At 38.5% G+C, this 14,950-nt stretch overlaps 1 protein-coding gene across 7 annotated transcripts in view; it reads right to left on the bottom strand.

Moving 5' to 3' along the window:
- The window catches only part of etv1 (ETS variant transcription factor 1), a 135,458-nt gene that overhangs the window by 88,515 nt on the left and 31,993 nt on the right, over positions 1-14,950 (bottom strand). For 5 of the 7 annotated variants that reach the window (XM_061956172.1, XM_061956173.1, XM_061956177.1 and 2 more), the window contains 2 exons: positions 13,171-13,272; positions 5,104-8,614 (listed from right to left, as the gene is read on the bottom strand). In XM_061956172.1, the coding sequence (XP_061812156.1) occupies positions 8,393-8,614; positions 13,171-13,272 (324 nt within the window). In that variant the 3' untranslated portion in view covers positions 5,104-8,392. Of the gene's footprint in view, positions 1-5,103; positions 8,615-11,786; positions 13,092-13,170; positions 13,273-14,950 lie in introns of those variants that run through there. The other 2 variants (XM_061956192.1, XM_061956181.1) reach the window with 2 other exon arrangements.

The raw sequence follows: 14,950 nt of genomic DNA, 5'->3' as shown, positions 1-14,950 counted from the left end.
GTTGTACATGAATGCTACTGCTGCTTGTCTCCACAAGCTGGATAGTGTGTACCACGGGGCACTGAGATTCATCACCAACTGCGCTCCCCTTACTCACCATTGTTTGTTATACTCAATGGTTAACTGGACATCTTTATGTGCTCGACGCCTCAATCATTGGTATGTTTTCATCTACAAAACCATTCTGGGTATCACTCCATCTTATCTGTCTTGTCTTTTAAAAAAGAAACAAGGAAGTCACAATCTTCGTTCAATGGATGTTCTGCAATATGTTGTCCCCAAAGTAAGAACTGAACTGGGCAAGAAAGCATTTAGGTTTTCAGCACCGAAGGCTTGGAATAACCTACGATCGAACATTAAACTTCAAACCCTAGTTACGCTGAATGAGTTTAAAGCTTCTGTGAAAGGACTGCAGTCTACCTTGTCTGTATGCACATGTGTCATGTGAGCAAGTTTTAATGTTGTAAATGTGATGTTTTATGTATTTGTTTACTGTTTTTAATGTAACCTTGCTGCTGCCCTCTTGGCCAGGTCTCCCTTGGAAAAGAGATCTTTGATCTCAATGGGATTTTACCTGGTTAAATAAAGGCTAATAATTAAACGATTCCCGCAGTCTCGACTGAGCTGCAGAGTCTCAAGTTCTCGTTTCACAGTTTTCTGAACGTGCATGAAGGCAACACCCTTTGTGTTGTGTCTGAACCCTGGTGAAGAAAAAGCAACGGGAAACAATGTGATGTCGTCGAGAAAACCCTGAAAGTCAGTGTCCGGTAAGGTAGAAGTTCCCAGAAAAAAAACAAAAAAACGCTATTTGTGTTCAACAGGCCATCACAGAATAGACTATAAATGAGAAAATATAACGCAGGTTTGACCGTAGATTAGAGAGTCTCCGAGGTCCAGGAAAAAAATTGTTTTGTTTTCAATCACAGCTGAAAATTGTGTTGACAATTGCAGCAAAGTAAAAGTGTTTGCTGTCCAAAATAGAACAATAAAGCAGTTTATTGGTTGTCTTAAAGAGGCCCAGCAACTGTAATAGGGACCATTATAGCACCTTGATCATTTCCTGTGTTGTTCCAGTGAATTAGCCCTGAATGATTTATGCCGATTGGGCTGCCCTGGCAACACATATAGAAGCACATAGGGCTTTTTGGTGTGTCAACACACTATATCAAAAGCCAACTTGTCGCAAGGAGCCAAACACATTTCCCTTCAGTGCGGTGTCATCTCACCCGTCAAACAGCGCCGTGTCACGGCCAATCAGAGGCCTCGGTCGGGCCACACCGGCCATTTAACCCGAGCAAACAGAGCGGCCAGCTCGCCTGGGCCGACTTAAGAGCGTGAGCAAACACCAGTGAGGAGTGTCAGGCGAGCATCGAGGCGGCCCCGGCCGAGGGCGAGCGTCCCCGCTAATGGCTTTGTGATGACTCAAGATCGAGCGGCCATCTGTTTGCTCCAGTAAGGGAGGGGCACCGCCATGCACTGTCCGCATACACCAAATATTAGCGGCTCGTGGCTTGGCGGGAGGCGCAGGATGTCCACCATATGTCCATAAATGGCAAACACGTCGCTGGCCAGATAAGGAGCTAAGTGACACGGATCAGCGACACCGCAATTCCAAAAAGGTGTAAGACTCGGAACGCTGCAATCCGGACCTCCTGAAGTTACAACTTGGAGAATCAATGTGTGTCCTGTCAGCATATAGTCATTCATTTCCGATACCATTTATCATGTGGCGGGTCACCAGAAGGGCTAGAGTCTAGGAGCATCCTGGAGTGGTCTCCAGTCAATCGAGCAATAAGTGGATCTGGATCCTAAACCTGACGCACAGAAGTCTGCTATGTCAGGGATTCTTAACCTTTTTGACCTCGGGGCCCAACTCTTCCACTACGGAGGTGCCCGGACTCACTCAAATATCAACACTGAATTAAAGCCGCAAGCAGCGATGGACGGGAACGACTTTGACGGCACATAAAATCCAAACCAGAGCAGTAATTAAAACTCTTTGGTCAACTTTTAATCAGAAGGGTTCAATCTCTCTCCTGTGCTGGTTTGAAGCCGACACGACAAACGCGCTCAGAGGAGATAATGTTTGAAAAAAGGTGACCGGTTTTTACAAAACTTTTGTTTTGAAGGGGGAATTGCAAACTTCCTGTTGATTTTTGCTGGAGGTTGTCAATATATGAAATGTAGGTCTAAGTGAGGCCCACACAGAGGTTTTTGTTTTATGTCTCTAAGACATTCCTACTGGAAGTTACAGGCAGTTTTGTCTGAGTTTTCTTCCTAGGAGCAGTTGTGTCTGTGTTTTCTTCCTAGGGGGCGCTAGAGCGCAATTTTGAGTTTTGGGGGGTTTTTTTTTTATTAGATCACAATTTTTGCCAGTCCTGATGTGTGTGTCCAAAGACGCAAAAGTGACAGTTTGTACTAAATGTTTGTTTTGAAGGGGGAATTTCCAACTTCTTGTTGATTTTTGCTAAAAGATGTCAATGTATAGAAATCTAGGTCTAAGGCAGACCTACATAGAGGTTTTGGTTTCATGTCTCTACGACATTCCTACCGGAAGTTACAAGCAGTTTTGTCTGTGTTTTTTCCTAGGGGGCGCTACAGCGCAATTTTGAGTTTTGGGGTTTGGTTTTTCGATTAGATGGCAATTTTCGCCAGTCCTGATGTGTGTGTCAAATATAATGAGTTTTGAAGCATGTTAAGGGGGTCAAATTACAGCTCAAAGAGGCGGCGGAATAATAATAATAAAACCTTACAATTACAATAGGGTCCTCTGTCCCAAAGGGACATTGCGGTCCCTAATTATTCATGTTACTCTTGGTTTGAATTATTTTCAATAATTATATCTAACCTACTAACAGCCTCGTCAAATTATGTAAAACCATGTGTTAATCACAAATATTATTTTACACATAAACCTAAGGCTTAGGTCAGGCTGATTAGAAAAGCAAGTACTAACCAAATATACCGCATGAGAAGAGACTTATAAATAACAAACAAATGATGTTGTGCTAAAATAAACTACATTTATTAATCAATATAATTAATCATCATTGGCTACTTATAAGACCCTACTTAAAACCCATTTTTACTCACTGGTTTTTAACCCAGCATGAGAAGGTACCACATTTGTTCATGGTAAAACACTGGTAGAATAAAAATAACAACGGTTTTTCCTTTTACAGTAATGTATGGTAAAAAAAAACAAAAAAAACACCGTAAATTTTACAGTCAAATTCTGGCAACTAAGCTGCTATTTCTTTCCGTAAAAAAACAGTGGTACTGTTTTTTTATTTACAGTGAAATATTGTAAAGTAAAAAAAACAAAACACTGTATATTTTAAGGTAAAATTGCAGTTTTTATTGTAAAATCTACAATTTATTTTTTTACAGTGTACATAAAAAAAATATATAGTACAAATCAATATATCAACTGTTAAAAGCGGTCCTCATAGGGCAGCCATAACTGCTCTATAGCAATTTAAATATTTAATTTATAAAAAATTCTACTTTGCGTTAATTCATTTACCAGGGTCAGACCCAGAACCAATTGACAGCGATAAACAAGAGTTTACTATGAGTCATTTGGGAGAAATAAATGTTCAACTTTATAAATTAAAGTTACATTTTTAGACATATGTTTACATATGTTCTGACTATCTTGTAGTAAACTATTTATGATGTTGACTTGACAATAAATAGTAAATAATGTAAAAAGAAATAAAATAGGATGAGTGTAGTTATCTATTTAAGATTGACCATAACACCTATTCTAGTAAAAAAGACTAATAGTAGTCATCATGTGTTTGTTGGCATCAACGCGGATCCAGAAGTAATCAACTGTTTCAACTTAAGGCAGATTCCAGTGTGATGCACACAATCAATAAGGGGGGGAAAAAAACTCCCGTAAGTTGCGCTGACAAATTAAGGCAGGTGTTGCTTTTTCATTACTTACACATCCGATTTCATTTTTCCCATCAGTGGAAGCAATTAAACGGTGCTTCCTTAAACTAGTCATTGATTTTTAGTAATAGTGACACTTTACACAAGGAAATAATAACTTTAAGAGTGTGCGTTATTTTTTTCATTACTGCTGTCGTTGAAAGAAGACAGGAAAAAAAACAAAAAAAAACACTCAGCCTCCACGTGCAAGGGGGAAAAAGTGCAGTCTTAAATTAGCCATTGATTTTTTTTCTTCAGGTGTCACTTCAGTTAAATACCTTGTGGTCCACAGCTGGAAATTGACAGCAGACGGAAATCTATTTGCACGCACGCACGCACGCACGCACGCGCACGCGCACACGCACACACACACACACACACACACACACACACACACACACACACACACACACACACACACACACACACACACACACACACACACACACACACACACACACACACACACACACACACACACAGTGTATTTTCTAGTACCAATATGTAAATGTCGACTATCTTTAACAGTTTCTTTGGCCCAATTATTTACATAATTATGCACCACTTCTACATTATATTTATTTTCTTTCTTTTTTTTTAACGGAATACAATTTCCTGCCCCACAACCCCTTCCATACACTCCAAGTATTGTGACAGGAAAGCAAAAAAACTAAAAGAAAAAAAAAAAAAAAAAAAAAAAAAAAGTATATATATATATATATATATATATATATATATATATATATATATATATATATATATATATATATATATATGTATGTATAAAAATAATAAACAACTGACAAATATAATACCTAAATAAAATAAAGGTAATCAATAAAGCACAAATGATCATTTTAATAATAATTTTAAATATTTACACATATTTCTACTGTTTCACTTCTTTTTAGCCTGTATGACAGTTAAGAATGTTAAAATGGGACTTAAAACGTTGCATGTAGACTTTGATGAAGGCCACAGTTTGGCCCCGGATACGATGATTTCTCTATGGGATCAAATTGTTTCCCACATAATGTTTCAAAGAAAAAGCGACAAGACTCGTATGACATATTTAATGATCGAAAGCATTTTCCTCCTCACAACCATTTTTCCCCAACCAACAGACGTGTGCAGATGTCGAACACGCTCATGTTTGACAAGCAACAATATTGATCAGTAGGAAAAATATAGTCATGATAGCAGAAAGTACAATAACAAATGGAGCAGCAACATAATACGAATTAACAGGTTTTACAAGATATATTTTTCTTACTTTTTTGTCGTTATTACCAAAAAGTAACATTTGTTTTGAGCTTGTTTTTTTTATATCTATACATGTGGGATCATTCAGAGGTCTACATACTCATACTATTTATTCTCCTTTCTGTTTTTATTTACCTCCCTGGAAAATGTATTAATGTTTATTTTAAATTTCTAAACTACAATTTTTTTTAAAATGATTGACAAATTGGTATTTTTAACAACAAACTTCCTGGGAGAAAATAAATAGATACAGTGCATCCGGAAAGTTTTCACAGCGCTTCACATTTTGTTTTACAGCCTTATTCCAAAAAACAATGAATTTATTTTTGTCCTCAAAATTCTACACACAATGACAATGTATTTTTTATTTAGCAAATTTATTAAAACTAAAAAACATCACATGTACATAAATATTCCCAGCCTTTGCTCACCAATATTTTATTGATTACAGCCTCAAGTCTTTTTGGCCCATCTATCTTTGGGCAGTTTCGCCCATTTCTCTTTGCAGCACCTTTCAAGCTCCATCAGGTTGGATGGGAAGTGTTGGTTTTCATTCAGGATGTTTCTGTACATTGCTGCATTCATCTTAGTCTAGTTAGGTAAGTGACCAAAAACCAGATGGTCACTCCGTCAGAGCTACAGCATTCCTCTGTTGAGAGAGAAAAACCTTCCAGAAGGACAACCATCTCTGCAGCAAACCACCAATCAGGCCTGTGGGGTAAAGTGGCCAGAAGGAAGCCAAAAGTTTCCCAAAATGCACCTGAAAAACTCGGACTATGAGACATAAGATTCTCTCAGATTGAAGTCTCTGGCGTGAATGCCAGGCATCATGTTTGGAGGAAACTAGGCCAGTAGGAAGCATAGTGGTGGCAGCATCATGCTGTGGGGATGGTTTTCAACAGCAGGAACTGTAAGATGAGTCATGATAGAGGGAAAAATGAATGCAGCAATGTACAGAGACATCCTAGATGAAAACCAACGCTTCCCATCCAAACCGATGGAGCTTGAGAGGCGCTGCAAAAAGAAATGGACGAAAATGTGTGCCGAGCTTGTGGCATCGTATTCAAAAAGACTTGCAGCCAAAGGTTATTCAACAAAGTATTGAGCAAAGCCTGTAAATACTTATGTACATGTGTTTATTTTTATTAATTAGCAAAATGTTTAAAAAAAACAAAAACAGTCACATTCAATGTTCCCTCTAATTTTTCATGTGTGTGAGCAAACGCACAAACACCCTGAGCATTCAGTGGAATACAGACGTGCACACTGTGGTCATACCAGCAGCACATTTGTCTCAAACCTGACATAACAATTTAAATGTCTTATTATTATAATAAAGTGACTAGTCAATTTCAAGAGATTATTTTCTAATATATGTGATTTGGCCCACTTAGATATTGTTTTTTTTTTTTTTTAATCAGCTATGCACTAAAGTATTTTATGCCTGGGTGGGGGTCCGGCTTTGGAAAGATTGTGTACCCCTTTCAGAGATCACATTTAGTTCCCCTTAAAACATTCACATGTTGCATGAGATGAAGTGTTTATTAACTTTCTGTCCGTAAAATAAATATTTTTATTAGCAATTATGTAGTCCTGTAACATCATTTCATGATTAATATCCAAAAAAATAACATTCTTAACAGATGACAGTAGAATAAGCACACTGATTGAGGAGTCATAGTAAAACGACCTGAAATTTACACTTTACGTGTAGTGTTGGAGTTGTCCAACTTTTTGTGTGGCCATAAACGCACCAGTGGCTACTTGCCATAGTGTATGTGTTGGTGCAGGTGAGAGAGAGCAAGCGGCTGCTGTTGATATAACAGATGACAAAGATTTGCTTTTGGCTTGGTTTGTACGGTAGACAACGACCAGTTTTGCTAGATAAAAGTATTTTACATATTGTTTTGGTGTGGTTATGGCCGACAAACAATTTCGCTAAATAAAGGGACCGATATAATTCCTGTCCTCCTTTAAGTGTCTCCATAGACGTTACAACAATTTAAGTGTTGACAAACATTGTTTTTATCTGTTGTGGCCGCCTTTCGTCACCTGTTACTCACAGTTGCATTGCAAAATCATACAAAACAAACCATTTGTTTATTTTGTTTAGAGTGAGATTTGATTTTTTGCGCGGCATAGATTTGCTGTGCGCACCTTAGAGGGAACGTTGGTCACATTGTCATCATGGGGTATTTTGTGCAGAATATTGAGGACAAAGATGAATTCATTCCGTTTTGAACTAAAGCTGTAACATAACAAAATGTGGGAAAAGTGAAGCGCTTTCCAGATGCACTGTAACTTCTTTGCGTCAGAGTTTCTAAATAGTAAGATTGACCTCCCAAAGCTTCTGTACTTCGCAGACAAAAATCACTTTTTTATTTATTGAACCGTGGGACACAAACTACATCCTTTTACATACATTTTCACCGGAAGGATGACTGATTTCGATGCATTCCAGAAAGCAAAGGTAACGCTAACATTTGGTGTCACAATTGAAATTCTGACAATAACTGATCGAGTTTGATTAATTAATTATGTGTTTATTATTGCTGTTGGTTTAGAACTGCATTTCTCATACTGACAACCGTTTTCCAGCACATGAGGGGGTGGTCAAAAATTTGAGAAACAGCAGCTTCGACCTCTGATCTTGGGGGTACCTGATGGAAGTGGCCGATGGCGACCGTAAACACACAAGGTGCACAGGGGATGCAGCACAGGTGCGATAATGTGATCATCCCTCACAAGTACACAAGAGGAGACGGAGGTGGGGGCCAGACATCACTGATGGGCGGAGCCAAATGTCTTTGATTCCTTTGCTTTTCAATGCTCCGACGTGAAGGTAGGTCAAATTATTGTCTTGAAATGAAACAAGGAGGAAATGATTGTTCTTCCATTGGTTGCGCAGGCGAAAAGATTCCAGTGAAATTCCCCAAAATATGTCCTCGTGAGTCAGCCATTGGGAGTCCTGTCTCGGTGATGTGCCGCATGCTGGCGTTCCCTCATGAATGTACAAACAACGGGTTGGGGTCCATAAAGTGCACGTCTGAGAGACGGGAGCAACTAAATAAAAATAGTACTAATAATCATAGTAATAATAATAAAGGAGGACGTGTTCGGACAGAGTCCACTCCATGTTGGACAACATGGTCATTTCCTGTGAAGGCGGTCACATGGGAAGGGGGCGGGGCTAGTAGACGTAGCCCTCGCTGTAGGTGTGCGGCTGACAGTAGGGCGCCTCCTGCACGTAGGTCATGTTTTCGTCAAAGTGCGACAGCGGCACCGTGTCCTCCTCGTTGATCTGACGCTCCATGTCGGTCTTCAGCACGGGACGCTGATTGTCCGGGAACGCCATGGAGAACAATGCCTCGGGGTCGCACACAAACTTGTACACATATCTCTCGCCGGCCACCTGGGGGGGGAGGTGGGTGTGTGATGGGTGGGGAGGGTAGGATGGAGGAGGAGCGTGGTGTTGGGAGCGTTGAAACAAAATACATTCTTTACTGGTGTTTAGCATTTTGACTCGTGTTGTGTCATTTAGATACCTTTACCTTTATGGATCCAAAGATTATTTTCCCCCTTCTTTAGTGAACATTGCAAGTTTTTTTTAATTGCATAAACTTCTGCACAAATTTGTAATTTGGTTTATTTACTAAATAAATTGAATTGTTGATTTTTTTATTATCAGTATATGCAGTGTAATTAATGTAATAAAAATAGGATCAAAAATTATCGAGCTGATATAAAAACTGATAACACTGATAAATCTAATAACATTATGGGTTCGGAAAGCTAAATGATCCAATGAGGCAAGATCATAACTTGCCAACCCTCCCGAATTTTCCGGGAGACTCCCGAATTTCAGTGCCTCTCCCTTCGGGACAACCATTCTCCCGAATTTCTCCCGATTTCCAGCCAGACAACAATATTGGGGGCGTGCCTTAAAGGTACTGCCTTTAGCGTCGTCTCTCACCTGAAAAGGAGACTATAATATATGTCTCCGTTATCCATAGGTTAATCTATAACCCATAAAGTAGGCAGGCACGCAGCTATTTCTCAGCGTGTGTTTATTCCAGCCGGCACGTTAATACACGGACACACAACATCCGGATTCTCATCATGCATTGCTTCAAAACTACGGCAAGTAGTAATGTCCAAAATTTCCAGCCGGACAAACAATATTGGGGGCGTGCCTTAAAGGCACTGCCTTTAGCATCCTCTCACCTGAAAAGGAGACTATTATATATTAGGGATGTCCGATAATGGCTTTTTGCCGATATCCGATATTGTCCAACTCTTTAATTACCGATACCGATATCAACCGATACCGATATCAACTGATATATATACTGTATAGTCGTGGAATTAACACATTCTTATGCCTAATTTGGACAACCAGGTATGGTGAAGATAAGCTTCCTTTAAAAAAAATTAATAAAATAAAATAACAAATAAATTAAAAACATTTTCTTGAATAAAAATGAAAGTAAAACAGTATAAAAGCAGTTACATAGAAACTAGTAATTAATGAAAATGAGTAAAATTAACTGTTAAAGGTTAGTACTATTAGCAGCACGCACAATCATGTGTGCTTACGGACTGTATCCCTTGCAGACTGTATTGATATATATTGATATATAATGCAGAATATTAATAACAGAAAGAAACAACCCTTTTGTGTGAATGAGTGTAAATGGGGGAGGGAATTGTTTTGGGTTGGTGCACTAATTGTAAGTGTATCTTGTGTTTTTTATGTTGATTTGATAAAAAAAAAAAAAAAAAAAAAAAAAAAAAAAAAAAAAAAAAGATACCGATAATAAAAAAACGATACCGATAATTTTCGATATTACATTTTAACGCATTTATCGGCCGATATTATCGGACATCTCTATTATATATGTTTCCGTTATCCATAGTTTTATCTATAACCCATAACACGGTGGCCGAATGGATATAGTCACTCATGAACGGTCAGAGAAGCACAAGGCGGCGGAAACGCAGGGCCACCTTGGACCTTGGACCCCCCACGCCCCCCCAATCTCCCGAATTCGGAGGTCTCAAGGTTGGCAAGGCAAGATTGCATGTAATGTGCTGTAGGTGGGCTAGGGGTGAACTACGTGCAAACAAACATGGCGTGGATCATGAGGGACCTCTTCACGGTTTCAGAGGAAGACCTGTCATGTTCTATTTGTACAAAATGTTCTGTAAACATTTTATTTAAAAATTGAGTTAAAAAAAACAATGAACTTAAAAAAAAATCAAACCTTAGCCACATGAAACGCCAGCATCGCTACGACGGTGTTTTGATAGACTAGGAAGACGCAGCCGCAAAGAAAGGGTTTGTCTCCATCGCGGCGTTTGAAAAGTGCAGACAATTTGTCAGCGGTGACGTGAGGGCTGAAGCAAGCCATGATTTCATCTTGGACGACCAGCTCTTTACCAATGTTGTAAATACTGGCTTTTGTCAGGACACATTTAACAGGTACACTTGGTTTTATACACCTTAGTTTAACTTTCATACTTAAAGTGTGCACAAACTACACTTAATTCAACATAAAAAAAAATAGATATCAATAAGTTAACGGTCCTGAGAAAAGGGAAGTGATCAATATCACTTATATATACTGTCCATCCCTAATAAAATGTACTAGTAGTATTTTTACATATAAGTTGACAACTTGTTTTCACTTACGACAACACTGCTAGATTGTGCAACTTGATAAAATGTGTGGACCACTTTTAGACAAGAATCATTAAACCTCGGAGATGATATAGTTTGCTTGGTTGTAATAATCAGAATTCCACAAAATATGATTAACAGATTACTAAAAGTTATTTTGGTTTTGTACATAAACTTTTAATTACAAAGCTGTCTTTAGGGCCAGGGCTAAAAGACAGTTGTCAATGCATCATATAAATCTGCTCAATTACAGTATGAAAAATGACCAAAAAACTGTAATTTAGAGCAGTGGTCCCCAACCACCGAGCCGCGGACCGGATTGGTACCGGGCCACACAAGAAATTAAAAAAATTAAAATTAAATCAACATAAAAAACACAATATATACATTATATATATCAATATAGATTAATACAGTCTGCAGGGATACAGTCCGTAAGCACACATGATTGTATTTCTTTATGAAAAAATAAATAAATAAAAAATACCACCTCCCCTCCCCCGGTCCGTGGGACAAATTTTTAAGCGTTGACCGGTCCGCAGCTACAAAAAGGTTGGGGACCACTGATTTAGAGGGATCAAATTATGATATTTTTTTCAACATTTAAAACACTTTCTTGTGGTCGACATAATATGCAACGGTGGTTCTATGTCAAAATTGTTCATAAATTATGTTTTACAGACTATCTTCAAGCCGCTTTCTGACGTTTTGTGGGAAGCCATATTTATGTGCCTCCACTTCGATGCATCTTCTCCCCGTCATCTTTGTTGTAGTTTTTAGCTCTTCCATATGGAGTCGACTGAGAGATATACGTTAATACTATACGCTACTTCATATTAGGGTGGTCCGGATACCAATATTTTGGTATTGGTACCAAAATGTATTTTGAAAATTTTCAATATTTTATTAAAATATAGGGGGCCACAAAAAATTTCATATTGGGTTCATTTTAACAAAAAAATCGATACATTAAACATATGTTTACTGTTGCACTCAAAGAACAATTTTAGAATAAAAATAATGATAATGACATTAAACACACTTTTATTATTGCACTAAGAACAATTTACAATTGTATATATTACATATAGTCTGCCATAATCTAGGATTAGGTTAGAAAAGAAAAGAAAGCTTTGTTGATATTGTAATTAAACGCTTCATGATTTATGGTTGCCACTCTGTGCTTTCAGACAAATACAATCATTCGTAAATCCTAAAAATAATACTGTGGCTAAAATGCACAGATAAGACATGTAGCAATTAAAACACACATTGATGAAGGTAAAACACAAATTGTAGCAATTTATAAAACAATTCATTAATATTCACTTGCAATAGTTTACGTTATGTGGGCGGTTTTGACTGCTAATAATTGGCAACTAGCCCACCAGCTGTGTCCATGTCTAAGATCTGTATGTGCACAATATAGGAGCTAGTTAACTATATTACCTGTTGCTCTTTAAACTTTTTGTACAAATCTGACTGCATGTATTTAATTGTTTAGCTAAGTTTGAAGCAAAGGTGTTAATACTTTGTCAGTTGCCACCCTTGTTGAGGCATGTTTTGAAGCACACCTTGCAGCGTGGCACTTACGTGTATAAACCGCCCCTTTTATCGATAGTTTTGAAATACCTTCATATTGCGCTCCACGCACACTCTTCATTAACCAGTAGAATTGCTGTTTTTTTCCCTCCATACTGTTCCTACTTGTATGCGCTTTTTGACACACTCAACATCATGAGCCTCAGCTCTGTACACGTTACTGTCGCACAACAGCATGCGGATGAAAAATAAAGTACCGGTGTTTTTCAAAAGCAGTATAGTATCGTTTTTAATATATTAGTACTGTGGTACCTATTTAGTACTGGTAAACCGTACAACCCTACTTTGGGTTAGAAATGGCAACGGCGGAGGATGCATGTCAATGTACGAGCCAGTCTGCCTCACAACAATAGGATAGGAAAAAAAGAAGGAGTTTATAGATTACAGCTTTGGACTACAATGGCGGGTAAATCTCTACCATATATGAATATATCCACTGACGTCACCAATGGGAAAAATGTCACAAATTGGGCAAATTCCAAACGGCTTGTTTGGAGGAAGTATGAAGGAAGGCAAGATTGTTTTATAGATATCTCCGCCATGCCTTCATGGTTTGATTTAAAATCTTCAGGACTTATGCAGATCACAAATACACAAAAACTGGTACCTACAGGTAAATAAAGTTGGTTTTGTGTAAGAGATAACCTTTAAACCTTTAAAGCTTTTCCCTTTTTTCTTAACGTTACCTTTTGCATGATTCCCTTCTCATAGTAGTAGCGCAGCGATCGGCTCAGCTTGTCGTAGTTCATGGCAGGTCTGTTCTTCTGGATCCCCCATCGACGTGCCACCTTTGCCATAAACACACACACACACTCAGTGAGAATGTATCAGAAGCAGACCGTCAGCAGCTGTGACGTTAAACAAAGCTAAGAGTCCACATCGTGCTAATGATGGAGATTAGAGCACGTGCAGCCATGACTGTTCATTACAAGCTTGTCAAACGCCCCGTGGAGGAGGAAACAGATGTTGCAGCACCTGTCTAGCACACCACCCACCACCTGCCCACCGTCAGTCTAAACCCACAGCTCAGTGGTGCGCGGATTTCTGCTGCCTCTTCCCTCACTAGCCTTTTACTGCTATGTCCCAAAGTTTGCACAATCACCTGATGGTTTTTCCTACCACTGTTTCTATGCATGTTGGCAGATGACCACAATGTGACTCACTAGAAGGTAGATGACCACAATTTAACTCACTAGATTTAAACACAAAAGTGACCAAAAGCAATATTGTGTGTACTTAAACACGTGCAAACGTGATAGCACACGCAAAATTGATCTACTAAACATGTGCAAAGTGGATTGCGAGCAAAACAAGGCGTGCAATCCATTTTGAGTCTCTGTTTTTATTAATATGCAAAATATATGCCGATCATCAAAAGATGCAAATATAATTATTTAGCGCGCGCAGTGTGATTCATCAACACTCATCCCTATTTTGCGTTTTATTTCGCACGTGTCAGAAGGGCACGCAAACGGACAGTTCCACACACGGCTGCAGGACCAGCGCTCGCGCTGCACAGACGAGAATCTTCCGTCATAAGTGTGTCTGTCAACATTTTGAACGGTCAGAAATAAAAAAAATATTACACATATCGTCTATTCAGCAATTTCCTTTTATAACTTTAGAGCTGCTGGATGACTTAAGGGGCTGATTAGAAATAATTTTTAATTGATGTGTTTTAGTGTCTGCTGGCGTATTGTGTTGCAGCACTCTCCTACAAGAAAATATGTCTTTCATTGTGCATTTCCTTGCCTTTGAGTCATTCCAGACGCACGAATGCGCTGGTGATGCGATCTAGAGCTTCGCGCACAGAATTAAGTCTCAGTGTGCATGCTTCTATTGTCCAGATTGCGATTCAGAAAAGGTGTTACAGATAATAGATGTGTGCCGCTAGTTCAACACATAGCGCACAGGCAGGAGCATGATAAGATGAATGTGCAGAAAATGATTGTCTCCGTGGTAAAAGCCCTGTAAGCACGCAAAATCGTCTTTTAAAAAGGACGGTTTGGACCACTTTTCAATTGCACAAGCAGTGGTAGTGGTATGCTGCTTTTATGCTGCTGCTGTCACATATACTGTAATATTGTACATGGTCATTGGTATATATTGTATATATGTTATAGACATAATATAATGTATCTGTATATATATTATTCTGTACACATATGTATATATTCATATATATGTTGGATTTTTTTATCGCTATATTGGTCTATTTATACCTGCATTGTCCTTTCCATCCTTACACTTTCCATCATTGTAACTGAGCTACTGTGTTGAACAATTTCCCTTGTGGATCATTAAAGTTTGTCTAAGTCTAAGTCTAAGTTAGTTGATCACACGCAACACGCCCACTAATAATACACGTTATTTTATGTTTTGCACACGCTGTTTAGCGTGTAGTGTTTGGATCTTTAGTCGTTACTCTGGTGGAATCAATAAATTATAGTTTTGTCTAAACTTTGA

The sequence above is a fragment of the Nerophis lumbriciformis genome, linkage group LG04, assembly GCF_033978685.3.
Source record: "Nerophis lumbriciformis linkage group LG04, RoL_Nlum_v2.1, whole genome shotgun sequence".
Lineage (NCBI taxonomy): Eukaryota > Metazoa > Chordata > Actinopteri > Syngnathiformes > Syngnathidae > Nerophis > Nerophis lumbriciformis.
This window is presented reverse-complemented; position numbering and strand designations above follow the sequence as displayed.